At 33.6% G+C, this 16,854-nt stretch overlaps 1 protein-coding gene across 1 annotated transcript in view; it reads right to left on the reverse strand.

The window, feature by feature from the left end:
• Nucleotides 1–1,801: 1,801 nt before the first annotated feature.
• LOC108746035 (transcription factor CP2-like protein 1) overlaps nt 1,802–16,854 on the reverse strand; it is a gene marked incomplete at its 3' end in the record, with an annotated part of 23,384 nt that continues 8,331 nt past the window's right edge. The window contains exons 4-12 of the mRNA XM_018482522.1: nt 15,585–15,665; nt 13,295–13,507; nt 12,892–13,036; nt 11,984–12,196; nt 10,264–10,512; nt 10,071–10,147; nt 2,778–3,030; nt 1,927–2,377; nt 1,802–1,836 (exon numbers count right to left, since the gene is read on the reverse strand). Of these exons, the coding sequence (XP_018338024.1) occupies nt 1,802–1,836; nt 1,927–2,377; nt 2,778–3,030; nt 10,071–10,147; nt 10,264–10,512; nt 11,984–12,196; nt 12,892–13,036; nt 13,295–13,507; nt 15,585–15,665 (1,717 nt within the window). The remainder of the gene's footprint in view (nt 1,837–1,926; nt 2,378–2,777; nt 3,031–10,070; nt 10,148–10,263; nt 10,513–11,983; nt 12,197–12,891; nt 13,037–13,294; nt 13,508–15,584; nt 15,666–16,854) is intronic.

Here is a 16,854-nt window from a genome sequence, read left to right on the forward strand (position 1 = left end):
TAAAAATCCCATTTCTTTCCATATATTCCGTACTTCCCGTAACGTAATATCTGTATTAATAAAATGAGAATATATCTTTTTCGTTTATTATGTCTTTCTTATTTCAATTTACAGTTTACTATATCTATCTTATTTCAAGTACTTGAAATAATTACATCTATATTGGCACATTATTAATAAAGACATAAAAATTATTTTTTAAAAACTTGAACTAGTATAAATCTTGTAATAGTAATTCTATTAATTGTTTTACAATAATAACGTCATTTTATTTTTCTTAACAATATTAACATGTTAAAAGTTTATAAAAGCAAAAAAGAATCTATACATATTTTAAACAGAAATTGTTAAGTCAACAAAAAAACAGTAACAATTATATACAAAATTAAAATTTTCTACTTATTTTTAGCGTGGCACATATATCGAAAACCGATCGTTTTCATAAATTGTACTAAAAACGATGTATAAATCTTATTTTTCTTTACGTAATCTCTTATCTTTCCATTTCTTATTCTGATTTTTACCGAGTACAATAATATATATATATATTATACCACATTAAATACTTTTTAAAATTCGCCGTTAATAATGTTATAAAATGATAATCGGAATTTTACATGTTAGTTTGCATTCCAAAAACATATGCTTTTATATAACTACTTTATAAAAAACTCAAGATATTCATAATTTCATAATATTTAAATATTTAAATGACACAAAAAAAGACTACGTTGTTTGGGAAACGCCCTTCAGCTTTTTAGTTCTTAGTACCCATAGCAGAGAGGAGGAGAAGGATGATTGTTTCTCTTCTCGCTATAATATATCTTAAGTTTTACGCGCGATCTAGTCATTTTCTATCATATATATCTCAGAAGATATTAATTAATTAATTAATGTTCTATAGGAAACATTAATTGATTAATAAAGTGACTTTATCTGTTTAAATTTTCGGGATTGGGTTATTAGTTCAATCTCCCTGGATCTCTCCAGAGATCTATTTCGTGCAGATTACAAATTTAAAATCCGTATGTAGAATGAAGGATCAAATCAAAGATCACTTAGTTTGCTCCCATACGAAGCTACGCAATCCATTGTTATCGTGCAAATGTATATAAAAATCTTATATATATCTGTCGCCGTTACTAAAATAATATAAAAGCTCGTAAATGACTCGTAAATGCTCTACAATAATGGATGGAATAATATTAGATTCTATTGTTTATATATAAACTATATTCTCTTCTAAATAAATCGCAAAATTGATTATCTGGTTATCTTACATTCTTCCTAACGGATATAATTCCAAATAAGAGTTGTCTAAAATTGAGTATTTTAACTCAGCATAAATTCGATTTGTATACGTTTGCATACATACGAAGGCCGGGTATTTAGAAAGTTTGAGTGCTATGTATACATGCAACTTATATATATATATAACATATGACTATATGAGTATGTTTCAACAGTTGAGTTGTAGATGTAGTATGATATGGCAAATAGATATAATTACTCAGAAAAATATATATAATTATATATAATTATATCAAATATTATATAAAAAATTGACATATTTTATATACAATTATATACATAAAATATGTATATATATATATAACGTTTTTTCCTGAGTAATATTATGTATAAAACTATAATACCGCAAATCTTTTGTAAATGTTTATATATTTTATCGATTTTTCTGCTTCTTCTTTCTCTTTTCTTCTTTAATTATGTTCTGCATATTTATTTATAAAAAATAATAATTAAAAAGAGAATTTACAAAAATTATTTAAATGATCTTTGATTTTATTAATAATTTATAACGCTCGCTAGCCGGATCTGGAAAAAATATATATTGGCATTATTAGTCTTTCCAAAAAATCACCTTTTTCAAAATCATAAATAAAATTATAATAAAATAAAATTTACCTTTGATAGTCTCAACGAGATACATACTCTCGTCTTTCATGTTTGCTACTAGCTCGTCAGTGACCAACACGTGTATACCCTGTGGTCCTAGGAACAGTATTGAGTGAAGTCGGTCATGAGGTAAGTTTAGAGCATTGAGCAACTTGTTTGTGAGAGCGGTGCTCGTTAAACTATCGAGGTAGGCGACTCTCCAGAGTGAGCCATTGCTTTCCAACGAGAAATAGAGAGTAAGCTTCGGGGTCGGAGCCTTAGAATGCAACGTGTTGAACAGTCGAATGCCATCTGCCACGCCGCAGATCTGGATTAGATCCTCTCGGGACAAGCGTAAAATATCCGATGCAGAGAAACTTGCAAATGTTGACTCGAACGCGTTGAATCGGCTGGCGCGAAGCCAGGCGGTTGTCTGCGTGGCATTTGCGTCGGGTGGTAATTCGGTGAGACATGGGGCACCCTGGCGAGATTTCATATAAAGTTATCATAAAAAGCAAAGTGGATTGGACAGCTCCAAATTTTATGCAATCAGCCTTTTATATAATTGTTAACTTTATATTCATAATTTTTAGAGAAAACGTTTTTTTTTTCAAAAAATATACTTCTAGTAGCATGTAATTTATTTCCGTATCTTACATCAAACTATATTTTTGAAAATAGCGTTTTCTCTAAGAATCATGAATATAAAGTTAATAATTAGGATGACTATATCAAATTTTGAGCTACCCAATTCACATCGCTTTTATTATGCGTATGTAACAAAAAATATTTTCTTTTTTATCTATTCTTTATTTTAAAATATTGAACCAAAAAATTCAATATCGAAAAATTAATTAATTTTCTATAATAAGGATCTTTACTGTTTTTATAAACTCGATTAGTTGTTGCGGGGAAGTAGCTTTGTGTGCTGTCAAACTAACATCAGCTTCAATGCAAGGTGGATCTGGCAATATGGCTGCGGGCGATGGCAAGGCCGGCGCCGTTCCCACGTTTTCCTTCACGGCGTCTGAAGCCGGAACCAATGGTACGATACCAGAATTAGAAACCGAAAGTGCTAATGGGGCGACTACCGGAGAGGAATTGCCGCCGATAGTCGTGCGTGTTTGTGGTGATCTAAAAAACATCAAAGCCAATAGCATATTAATTACTTGTTAAAGTTTCTCTTAAAAATTAGAAAATGCAATTACAAAAATGCATTTTATAAAAATTTTTAGCAGACATTTTACATATGTTAAATTGTTGCATCTATCACTTGCAATAACAATATTATAAGGTTGTAATTATTTCCTTTCGGAATGTCGCGATGATTTTCTTGCTATATTTTTCCGATATACATAACATGAAAACGTACTTCAGATATACGCATATTCGTATTCGTTGAGTCATAAAACGTCAGCTGTCTTATTAATTGTGCATGCAACATAAATCAAGAACTGTTGACACTTATACGTTCAGCTGAACAATTTTACGTACATGAAAAAACGATACATGGGAATATTCCAGATAGACGTTTCTCGATAAAAATCAATATCGAAATAACTTTTCTTATGATAATAAATTTAAATAAAAATTTAAAAGTCGTAGTAAAAATAATACTCACATGTATGTCCAAAATGAGTTAACTTATTTGTTTGAATTTCCAATTGATATAAATTTTCTCATAAAACAAGAAAATTAATTTCATGCAATTGATTTTTTATAATTTCAAATTCACACGTGTCAAATATTACAATTATAATTGTATGAAATAGGCATACATTGGTGTACTGTAATACATAATTTATTAAATTATATATTTGAAGCCTCAAATTTTATTAGTTAAATGCGAACGTTATATAAACACAATTTTAATATTATTTATTAATTAAATAATGATGTAAAAATATAAAGTAACTTAAACGTTACAAAACACTTCTTGTGTTTTGCAAACCGTGGCATTGAATTCAAAGTAAGATTCAATTGGCATATGTGATATTCAAGAAGTCATCGATACTTTTTATTATAAGACTTTCTGCGCAAGAACACGTTAGTATTGAATAGTAGGTATTGAATAGTAAACTGAAGCCTGTACATAAAAGTAAGCTTACATCATGCACGTTACGTTATGATTTTGTTTGTGCGTTGATATAAGTTTACTGTTATATACAGGCTTCAGTTTACGACTAATATTTAACGTAATGTAACGCGCAGATATTTTTATGCGGACAGCCTTATATTGTTAAAGTCATAATGTCAAATTATTTGAATTATTCTGATCATTTTTTTATAGATCGCTACTACTTCTACTAATAAGTTATTATTTAAATTAAAACAATTTAATTCAAATTTAATTAAAGATAACAAAATGTTATTTAACTCAAAGAATTGAGATATCATAGCTCCTTTAATGTGTATCCGCTAAGAACCTTTATTTTTTTTAAATTCCGTTTCTCCTTTTATTAAAGATATACAATAATATCTTAAAAAAAAAAAAAAAACATTAGCATATCCTTACGCAGAATGCCCCTTTAAACGAACTATCAGCTTGACTTTTTTGCATCCGTCGAGTTTCTTCGTATCCCAACGCTTCCTTATCTGGAGACTGACTAGTCCTCCTCGCATTATGTATCCTCTCTTCATTCGTGTGTTCGATAGGGCATGAACGAACTTAGCTACGACCTGCACATGCGGGGGACCACCGCTCACAACTACTTCGTGTTCCAGAAGCCACATGACAAATTGATCGAGCGGATAATGCGGCCGTCTGATGGACCAGCAGCTTTTCAAGTTCCAGTAATCTTTTGACATGACGAATACAATCTTGTTACGATGATTGAATCGAAAGAAATTCTCTACGGCAAATTGTTTTTCTCTTTGAAGGCCTTCTTCCGACTCTTCACGCGTTCATTCATAAATGTGGTACACCCGCATGCTCGAACGTCCAACCGTTCTCCAAGCGTCTTTCCATCCATTCGTGATCGATATTAGCGAGATACCGTTTTCGAATCTCCGTTCTGTCTTATTAATTCGATCGAATAACAATTAATTGTTACGGTAGACTGTCCACATCGCGCGGCTGTTCGTGATATAACGCGAGTCGATCAGTGATGCAATGTGCAATATTCAACAAATAATAATTAAAGTTACTCGATGAATTTGAATAACAGAAAGAGCTCCAGCTCGACAGGATAAATTCGTGTCAGTCGAATTACATTTGTCTGCTGCAAACCGGATATTGCTAGTCGCTCGCCGACGTTTGTCCGCCAACGAACGCTCTCGAAATTCTGATCTTCATACGTGGCTCCGGCCTCGAGTTGAAAACTCCGAGTCGTAATCGGTGTGTATTTTTTCCTTTTCCCTGTTTCTTATACAAAATACCAGTCACGTGCAAACACGTCGTCTTGCAATAGTCACTAAATGTGTGCGAAATACCGTGATCCAAAGAGCGGAATCCCGCAATAAGATTCCTTAAAAATCTGAAGATCTTTCTTTTTTTGTCAAATGTAACGGTTTACACTTCTTCACCATTTATAGGCCGTTCGAACTTCGTTGTTTGCCTTCCACTTGTCTAATGCACCTCTATAAAAGGAATGAACTTTGTATCCGCGAGAGTCACGATGTTGTCCGAGCCTATGATGTTTATCTTCTTGACATGTGCATGCTGCCACTTTGCATCAAGCCTAATTATAGTGTAACATGTGTGCCACTGCACGCAGTTTTCTATTGCCTCATGAAACACTTCGATGTGTGAAATATATCCACCCTGTTTCTTCTTCCGAGAAATTCTCTCTACGTATTCCGAAGTTATAAATCTTATTCCTTTTTATAACACAGAGACGAATGTTGAGATTATTAGATAAACTCACAATCAGTCCTAGAGAAACGATTAATGCTTCTTGAGCTGCGCAATTAATCTCATTGACGTTTCCTGATGCGCGATCTGTATAAACAGCTACAATAATCTCCTTGTTTTTTCTCTCAAAATTGTAAGATACAGATTTCACGAATCTAAACTAAACTTTCTCGAAATTATATATCATTTTTCCTAGAAAATCTTCGTTCCACTCAAAATCTCTCTCATGTGCTTATGTCCCCTTGATTTCTCAAAATAAAATTCCCATTAGTCGGGAAAAGTAGGACATGCCCTGATTAACAAGACTCAATTTAACCGCCCTGGCGTCAGCTTTTCGGCGGCAAGGCTGCTCGTCATCTGAGGGGATGATCCTGCCGCGATAAGAGTACGTAGATAGCCAGGATATCACGTGTTACCACAAAGTTTAGATTATCAATCAACGTAATTAAAAGTGCGTGCGAAATTCGCGTACACTCTGTTGGAAGTCGATTATCTGTTGCGACGGACGAGGGCATTCCTGAACGGTACTCACTCACGATATATCGACTCAATGTTTAACTGCACTTGAAGAAGACCACTATCGCCTGAAGAAAATCGCTCGATGCATCACACGTGGTTGTTATTAAACGCGGCCGGGAGCTGTCATAAGCTATCCGTCACAAGTGATCTCGTCAGCGGTTTTATTGCATGACTAATGGCTGATTGATTGCGTTATACTTAGTTCCTCGCGAAGGGAACTACGGATATATGGGGGGACAGCAAAGTAGTTACTTGTTTAAAAGACAGCGTAATACCAAGTCGCCCCCGATCACGATGCAATTCGGATACATCAACAGTGCAAGGATGAACTGTTCCGATCAGCGAAACTAACACCCCTTATACGGTCGTCGAGCACATTATTTATGCTGGCAATCCCGATCGATCCGCTTCTTGATGGATTCAGCCACCGCGCCGGAACCTTGTCGCGTATACCGGAATATACCGGACTAACAATAAGATTAATTCAGTTATCTCGGACGATAACTTTAGCCCCACTCTTCTCTTCTTGCCTGGCACTACACAAACCAGGTGACTTGTTCAAATATAATGAATTAACAAGTTTTAGTTTATACAAATTTGTCAAGCGAACAAACAAATCGCAAATACAGAAACTCTGGAGATCTTCCGACACAACAAACTTCAAAACTCTGTTGATTTTCTCTTCATCTTTAATTGTCTCTTATCTTTAGAGACAATTAATTCTCTGTGGGTTCTCGGAGCGTTAAACTAGGATGCAGACTAAATGCCAAGAAAATCAATCTGCGGATAAACCGCTGAAATGACGCTGAAGAAATTAAATCTTTCTCTCCGAGAGAGCTCTTTGCACTATCTTGAACGCTTCGAGCGAGAACAAGTTAAAGACTACTGGTTCGGACTGGTACCGGTTCTCGCGCGTACGATGCAACTGAGCGACTGCAAGCTCAGTCGCTTTCTTCCCGAGTGATGCCCGGCGGAGTCACTTCAAGGTTGCTCGTGCGAGCTCGGTGGGATATTGATTCCCAATTCAGGCAGAAGAAATACACTTTTTTCGGCACCGGTAGCAAGGAAAATATTAATAAATGATTAATAAATGTCGCGGGCAATTATGCGAATGACGCATGTCACCGTTTTTACTCGTAAAATAAATATAATACGTGCTCAATAGTGAGACTTGATCGCAGTGGTTGTCATTCCGATTCAAGAATACGATCGCACGATATCTAGCTTTTTTGCGACCTGGACACGCCTGAATGGATTTAGCAGAAATCAATACGCGGCTACGCGCAATATACAGCGTTCGGAATTTATTCGCGTCCCTCGTGTCTCTCTTTCGCAAAATATCTCTCTTTCTTTTTCTTCCTCGGTCTTCGCCGGTTCTCCAACTTCCCCTCCATCGAGAGGCTCGCCATCGGCGGAGACAGGGACGCCGGCTTGCGCCAGTTCAAGCCAGTTTGTTGGCGGCGATGCCCGACGTCTACCTCCGTACCCCCCACTTTCCGTTCACCATTACAGAGGAACTCTTGATGGAGGCATAACCACCACCACTATCCTTCACCAGACTAAACTCCCACCCAGTCACAAGCGGCCTACAGAGCTCTGACAACGTCGCAGTGGCTTCTGGTATAACCGAGAAGTGCATAACTCTCTTTGGACTCTATTCTTTATCTTGATAAAGCAAGGAGTAAAAGAAGAATAATAGATGATGATGAAAAGACAGACATTTTTCTCCTCGGAAAAAAATAAAAAATCGGTAGCTTTGCTTTCTTATCTTTTTCCTAATTTTTGTAAGAAAGAGAACGAGAGAAACGAAGAAGAAACTTTTCCCTGTCACGCTTTCAGAATATCTTCACACAAATGTTCTCTGTGTTCTTCACTAACTTCAACCTTTATTTTTTATGTTCATTTCTTCAATGTAGATTAACTTTAATCTCAGTTTAACTTACTCTTTATCTCTCGTTCTAACTCTTATAAAGAATTAATTACATTAAGATTAAAACTAATCTACATTGGTAAAATTGTCATTACTGCAACAAAAAAAATGTTCTAGCTCTGCTTTTCATTGATCAATTTTTATCCGACAATCCATTACCAACAATATGCTAGAATAAAAAAATGTAACATGTCAGTTTTTATTTCCAAGCTCTTTTCAATTAAAAACGGTCGTGAGTAGATGATCTTTTTACTACGATCAACTCTTTTCACTACGCAATTCTATTTTCATGGGTTTGTCATTTATTTCTACCTGCGCCATAACGTCGTGAAGATCGCGGTAATTGCTTGAATTTATGTGCATATAAATAACTTGCAGAAACAAAAATAAGGATCGGTGGACATTGGTGAATCGGATTTATTGGAAACATACTGCTATTTATATCCTTGAGACAGGTATTTGCAGAACGCCATATGACGCAAAGACTTGCCTGACTACGTGTTTCTCAGCACGAATCAGCAAATCGAGACAACGGCAAAGATATTAAAAGAGAGAGACTTATCTTACTCTCATATTATACCGATGTAAAATGTCGTTATTGCTGTAGAATGTCGTATATAAGTCGGACTACCAGAACTTAGAAAATATCGCTGGGATAAAAATAAGCCGTTTAAATATACATATAGTTATATCATGATGTGCAATTGCAATGTTTGTTTTTGCACGTCGATATTTTCAAAGGAAGCGAAAACGCCACCGATCAACGCAATTTATTGTGAGACGAATGATTCATCTATGTATAGTCAGGCGGGTCCAAAACCCGCCGTATCCAGAATCGACTAGTTGACTATTTGTACAGTAAGTCATCGCGAGCTACAGCAAGTCGGAATTCGTAATAAGATTTTCATAGGTTCTCATTGCTCTCTAAAGATACTTGAATCAAGCATATAAAAGCGCTATATTAATGATAAAAATAAAATTCGATATTTTTATCTTTAATTAATTTTTTTGTTAAGCGTATAATTGAATTTAATAATTTATATAGCTCTCTTGCACAAAGATATAAGTCTTAAACTTCTTTTTGCAAGCATCACTGAAAATTTGTTGATTTTCAGTTTATACGAAAAGTCTTGTATATTTCTAACAAGACGTTTAATTTTTTTGCTATATCTCTCTGGGTTAAAACTTAGTACTAATAATCTTATAAATATGATAATACTGTAAAAAATAGAAAAAAATACAAACCTAATGTAAAAGTCTTAATAATGTGAAAGTTTTAGAAAGTTTGAAATTGTTCTTTTACAATAGGCAGATAAAGAGAATAAACATGAAAAATATAATAAATGTCAAATTAATAATATCAATTAATTATAGAGGCAATATTGTCCATAATTATCCAATCTTTTATTTAAATAATCTAATATCTTGGTATTTAAAATACTAATCTAAACTAATCTAAAATATGTAAATAATCAAATATCTTGATAATTTAACTCTCCAATCTAAACATTTCGCGACGTTAATATTTCCATATAAAAATAAACCAGGATATCATTGCGTTTATTTTAACATAGAATAATTACTGGTATTACTATAAAATACTGGTACTGCTTCTGTTGAATTATGCATAACCGAACGTAATATATTATAAACTGCAAATCCATATTTACGGAAAATGTTATTTTAATATACCTGTTCTATAATGACATTCAATAATTTATATAGCGTATTTTATTTCATAATTTTTTGTGCGTTTTTCCCCGCACTTTTCGTATGATGATATTGTCAATTTGTTACCGAATTGATTTTATTTATTACAGAACGCAATCGATTAAAAATGCTTAAAGAGAATTAGTATAATAATCAACTTACATTGCATCTGTTGAAGCATACGGGCTTCCACCATTCTGCGTTGGCAAGTTTGAAGGCGATAAAGATTCCAGAGGAATCTATAACAAAAAAAAGAGGAAAAAATTAAAAAATATTTTTATTTTTAAAGGTTTTAATTACAATACTTTTTCTATTTATTTTATTTATAAGCGAGAATTTTTCGGTAAAAGCTTACATCGGAGAGGACGGTACAGTCGTAGCTAGGTTGATATTTGTCTTGTTCATGAGGAGGTCGTCTCAATATCTTGTCACGATCTTGCTTGTGCTTACGGTCCGCTCCCTTTAATTTAAAGACTTTCACTTGACATGAGGCTGCATGCAGACGTGGTCCTCCTGGTAATCGAGTCTCTACTTGAATTCGGAAGGGAACGCCTTTCTCGCCACCATGCTTTTTCGGTGTAAACTCAGTACTTATGCAATTGACCTACTCGCAAGTACAAATACGTTTGCAACATAAATAATCTCCATCAATTATTATAAAACCGATAAATATATAAATAAAATATACAGAATAAGGATTCCCAGAAGAAATATGAGAAAAAATAAAATAAAGAATATTAGATATTGACTCTGAATATCCCTTATTTTACTTTTTCTTATTACCTATTCGATAAATATCCTAACAGCACAACGTCTTCAGGATGTTCCTGAATACGTCCTGAATATCCTGGGACATATATGAGATATGTTTAGGATATTATACTAAAATGAAAATTTTAGAATGTCTTAGCTTTAATAAATAAGCGTCTAATGTCATAAACACTTCCATAACACGTTCTAAGCACCTCCTGAGGATACCTGTGGATGTAGACTATCAAATGAGCCTTCCATTATGCCCTACATACGTCCACAAGACATAAAAATAAGAAATTCTAAAGATGTCCATCTGCAATCCGTAAGATGTATTTTTAGATTTTTCTAATATTCTAGATCTGTCGCTAGACGGTGTTGCTTCTCGCATTTAAAATTTACATCACGATCTCTACACTGTTAAAAATGAAATTTACTGTAATTTTAAGTTACACAAATTATAAATTTAATTTTACGACACCAAATTAAATTTAATGTATCTGCAACTAAAAAGCATATTTGTGTACTGTAACATGTATATGAAATTTGTGTACTTTTCATAAAATTTTACGAAGTTTAGTACATTTTTTATTAAATTTTACGTAGATTTGCATGAAATTTAATATAAGTAAACGTTAAATTTCAGATATTTATAACTTCATTTTCATTGACAACATTAAATATTCTTAGTGTATACTTGCTTGAAATTTGCTTCCATTATAATGGAAGCAAATTTCTTTTTTTTTTTAAACAGTGTATATAATCAAGTATACGTGAGCTCAAACATGTCATAATTATTTGTACTAAGTTTTTGTACATGCTTAGTGTAAGATATGATTGTATTTTTTTTTGTATCAACGACGTTAACGAATATAATATTTTATAAAATATTTCAGTCTTGTAAATTCAGCGCACTTTATCCGAGAGATATACTGCCATCGTCTTTAGAATGTCTTTAGAATATCTCTGGGATGCCTGTGCTGGTACAAAGTAATAGAATTGTTCCTTGGAATTATGAATGCCTGGATGAACTTCTTTAGGACTTCGGATTTGGATGTCTTGGATGTAGATGTATGTAGGACATAATGAGGTGCTCATTTCATAAATTCAGATGACAGGACGTCGCCACAGGATATCCACAGGACATCCCTATGCTGTTAGGGAAAATCTCACATTTATACTGGACTTTTATTCATAGTAAATTTTATAATTTTTTCATCAAATTATATACAAAATATAACTACGCAAAAGTGAAAGATCAATCGCGTTTGAAAGAATTAGGAATGAAAAGATTCGTTAGCGGGGAGGGGGGGGGATCAACATACTTTAATATAAACGCCGACTTCTTTCGTAGGATCCCACATAAACTCCACGCTGTTGTTGGACGGCGACGGTTGACAAACATCTACCATACCATAGCTGAGAGGAACATCAACCTCTAATAATCTCTCTCCCGGCCTAGCGCGTTGCCAGGCCAACATCTGTTCCCGTTCTGTGTATTGCAGCCGTCGCTCGTGGAAGCAAATTCGAATCGTCGACTGGAACAGAAAGGTCGAATGTCCCTACAGAGGCGTTGTAGCACCGTTTGGGTGACTCACATCTTTCGAACGTCGAGGACACGTCGTGAGCTCATGCTGACCATGTTAACTTGCATTTGTATATGTGGATCATCTATATTTTAATCTCAAGACAAATCGATATAAAAAAATTACGCCCGTTTTTACCATGTCTTATAGTATTAAGAATTGGATATAAACAATGAAGACTAAGTTAAACCAAAATTAACATTAATCTACATTAGTGGAAATGGGCATTAGAGAATTTTATTTGCATAATTATTAGCAGAATATTAATTATATACAATTAAATACATCTGTAAGATTTAAAACATCAAGCAACGTCGTTGTCGAATCAGGCAATGATTAAGTCAGTAGTTGCAAATGAAAGTTATGCTTGCATATTATTTGTTACATAATAATTTATCAAGGAGTTCATAATTTGATTACTAATTAATATGGAATTATATATACAAATTGCTTTACATTATTTGCCATCTTAATTTCCTAAACTAGCTAAAGACTAAAAAGAATCTGCGGTTTACCAAATGATCTGCACCAGCATGAGCTCGCTTGTTTACCTCGTGGGAAACTACCAAAGCGTTTTTTAAGATGCTACCCAAACATTAGAAGCATCCGAATAAGCATTCTTTCGTATTTAAGGATGATTAATGTACCTTTAGAATCTTTCCACGATAGGCAGACAAATCGCCCAATTTTTTCAACTTGATCTCATATGATTGCCCCTGATTTAGATACGTCAGCGTTTCTTCATTAACCTTAGTGGCGATACTGGTAGCGGCTGCTAAGACGTACTGAAAACTGAAGGAAAACATTTCGTGTTAAAATAAAAAAATTAAGACATTTTTATTATAAAATTTGTATTATAAAATATTTTACTAAAATAATATGAACCTTTTATCGATTGAAATGCTAGTAAAAGCCTTGAAATCTCGTTAGTTACTTTAATTAAAAACATCACGCGAGTAAAGTGATATAAATCTTTATATAATTTGTATAATATTAATATAATATTATATTATTCGTTTTTAATAATTAATTAATATTTAAATAACTCACCGGCAATCCTCGTTCAATTCGTTTCCCTGCTGAGAAGAAGAAACGTGGTTGGTCGTGGTTGAAGTTGGCGGGTACTCCTCGTTGGAGGAATACAAAAGTTGATGGAGACTAGCCGCGGTTTGTCCATTGTTGTTGCTGTCGGCCTCTACGGAACCGACATTTCCATTGCTAGTCGGCACTGTATTGATCGCCCTTTGCGATACGTGATTTAAACTGAAATAATTCATAAGATACAAATATTTAAGATACGTTAAATTAGTTAGATTACCGCATGTCGCTGGTTTTCGTACGAGAAAAGTAGACAGAAAGTTTTGCCCTGACTTCAACGTTGCACCAGCAATAACGTAATCACAAATGAAAGGCCACTGAATGTGTCTACTACCAGACGAGTGATTTTATCATTCGTCTAACCAGCTGATACTCGATTTTCTGAACTCTCTTCATACTTTTTTATATAATCTATATATTTCACGTGGAGAGTAACAATGTTCCATGATTAATATCGAGCCACTCACTATAAATTAAAGAAAAGTGACGGTGAGATGTTCAAATCCACGGGTGTTCTCATTCTGGTATTCAGTAGAAATTTCCACTCAATTCCGCAGACAGAACGCGCATAAGTCCGTGCAAATAGTCATCAGCGTAAAAAACTTGTTATTTATATACAGAGGTCTATCATCTTGAATATTACGTCAGCTTTTGCCCCGACTTCAATGTTGCACTCGCAACAACATAATCACAAATGAAAGACTACACCGAGCATGTCTATTAGACGAGTGATTTAATCAGCCGATCTCGACTTTCCGAACTCTCATCTAGATATATGATTTACTATATATTTCACGCCGAGTAGAAACAAGATCACGGTCCGACCTCCTGCAATTTCATCTTTTGCTCATTACACATTGATATGATGAGCTCGCATGATTCATATGACATGACCCAGTAGTTTTCCCCACTTTTCCATTTATTTGGATAATTAGTCTTAGATAACAAGTTCGCAGGTAGATAACAACTCGGACAGCAATTTCCTACATGCGTCGTCGGATGAAATAATCATTTTGGAAAACAAGTGGATTTTCTTTTCAAAAGAGAATGAAAGTTTACATACAGAATGTTACTGTATCACTTAATTCAATACCATTTCACGAATCTATAAAGATATTTGAAATTTAGAAGGTCATTGGAAATTGATATATATATATAAGAATCATTTTTCTTTTCATTCGTGAGATCATATCACTATTCCGTCTGCAGAGCTCATACTGCAGTGTTTCTTTCACGCGCACTGCATTATCCATTGCACAGAATCCTATTCAATCCCACCCAGAGAATCTCCCCTCTCAATCTTTGTACTAAAGTCACAAGCACAGGATGAGATATCGATTCACGATTGACGTTTATGATCGGCGCGTCGCACGACCAACTCCGGCTTTACGGAGCAAAACGCGCCGTGCGATAAACACGCGCATAAGAAAGTAAGAAGTCTGACCCGAACGCGAGCGACTTATTCTCTCGATAGCCGCGAACGGGCGCAACGATATAGCCGCGGCCTTATCTTTGCGGCCGTGTCTTTGCGGGGGAGCCGCGCGTGGCAAATTCCGCTCGGAATACTTTTTACCCCCATCACCCCTGACTGGCCCCGCGGGAGAGATAATGTCGTCCTCTTCCTATTGTAGTCGTAATCGTAGTAACGCCAGTTATTATCATCGGTACCGCATGCTTCTATCGTTTACAATAAATAAACGATGTTACGCGAAAATGATCCAATTAAGGATAGGAAAGAAGAAGAAGACGGTTATAATTATAAAGTGAAATCCGATTGAGAAATATTCAACACTATTAAGCGGAAAAGGCTATATTCGGTCTTGGTATCTACTAATATTTTTGTGTAAATTTTACAATTTTCAATTCAAGGATTCAAACGTAATTGAGTATGAACTCTACGTTTTCAAATTAATTTCTCAGTTACTAAATTATAAGTGAATTCTCACATAATATAGTGTCGTTCTAAAAAAATAATCTTAACTCTTAGTATATACGATGACTTTTTAGTTCTTTACTGAACACAATGATTGTTCGTGCCTCGAGTTGATTTTTATCACTTTAATAAATGTATAAAAATTATTAGGTGACTTCAACATTTTTAGAAAGTATTTATAAAGTTGTTATTTAAAGAAAGAAATTGGCCATTATTTACTCAGATCCTAGTATTTCAAAGAAAAGAAGTGCGCAGAAAATGACTTAATCATATATACTAAAGATTAATATATAATCTCTGGTGACTTACTTGGGATTGTTATGTTGATTCTCAGGCGAAGGCGCCTCCTGCTTGAAGACTGTTAATGATGGTAAAGTGAGGAGGGCTTCGCTGAAAGAAGATGAAAGTTTTTATTATGTCATATTTTTAGTACTTCTCTTTTAATTTTATTTGCAGAGATATGTAAGAGTATAATCAGAAATTATATTCAAATTTTTTAAATATTCTTTCAATAACAACTCAACGCATATTTTCTGAAAGTAATATAGCGACAACAAAATCTTATAGCACATAGTGAATTTTAAGAATAATTTTGAACATTGTCATAATTAGCTATTTTTAAATCTCCAATTTCTTTTTCAAAAATATTTAAAAAACTTTTGTATTGTAAATTTCTTTTTCTTTCTTTTTTCCTTTTAAATTTATAATATATATATATATATATTTTTTTTTTTTTAAAGATTATTTCATTAAAATAGTATTTAGTACAAAATAATATGATATTGTAATGATAATTTTATTTATCACTATGATAATAACTTATCGATAAGTAACTCGGGATTTTTCCTTAGCAAACCGCGTTTGTTATATTGACGCACAATGATGGTTATATGTTATGGTGTAAAGATTAGAAATTAACGTCAGCTCATCTTACAACATACCGAATGTAGATATACGCGTGATAAAGAAGAAATAATTTGAGAACCACTATGATAATGCCGAGAATAGTAAGGTCAGCGCAAACTGGAATAAACTAGTTTAGTGTGCAATAAATTTAATCGGTGTGAAATATTTAATATATCGATACCGAGTCAAATATACCACCAAAATTTATTTACAATCGATGTTTATATAACTGAGACACGAAATGGCTAATCGTGCGTAAATTGCACATGCTTGTTATAATTCATGAATAAATTCTTTTGGCTATAGTTCTTTGAATATTAGATTTTCAAATCGCAAATAATATATACATAAATCTTTTTTTTAATAGAGCGTAAACAATTAGATATAATACAATTTTATTAAATTACTTACCCGATTTTTAAATACTGATGCATACCTTTATTTATAATTAAATTATCACTTTATTTTTAAAAATTTCGAATAAAATAATATTGACAGAATACTCTGGTGGAAATCACTTGTAATCCTTTTGACATTGAAACACGAGAATTTATCACAATTTTTACAGACATTTATCAAAATCACATACTAAAAATGATATGTATTCAAAGTCGCTTCCAAGTAATTTTATATCTTGTCTTGTGTTAACATAGAGATATATTATCACTAATAT

The sequence above is a fragment of the Trachymyrmex septentrionalis genome, unplaced genomic scaffold (assembly GCF_001594115.1).
Source record: "Trachymyrmex septentrionalis isolate Tsep2-gDNA-1 unplaced genomic scaffold, Tsep1.0 scaffold16, whole genome shotgun sequence".
Taxonomy (NCBI): Eukaryota; Metazoa; Arthropoda; class Insecta; order Hymenoptera; family Formicidae; genus Trachymyrmex; species Trachymyrmex septentrionalis.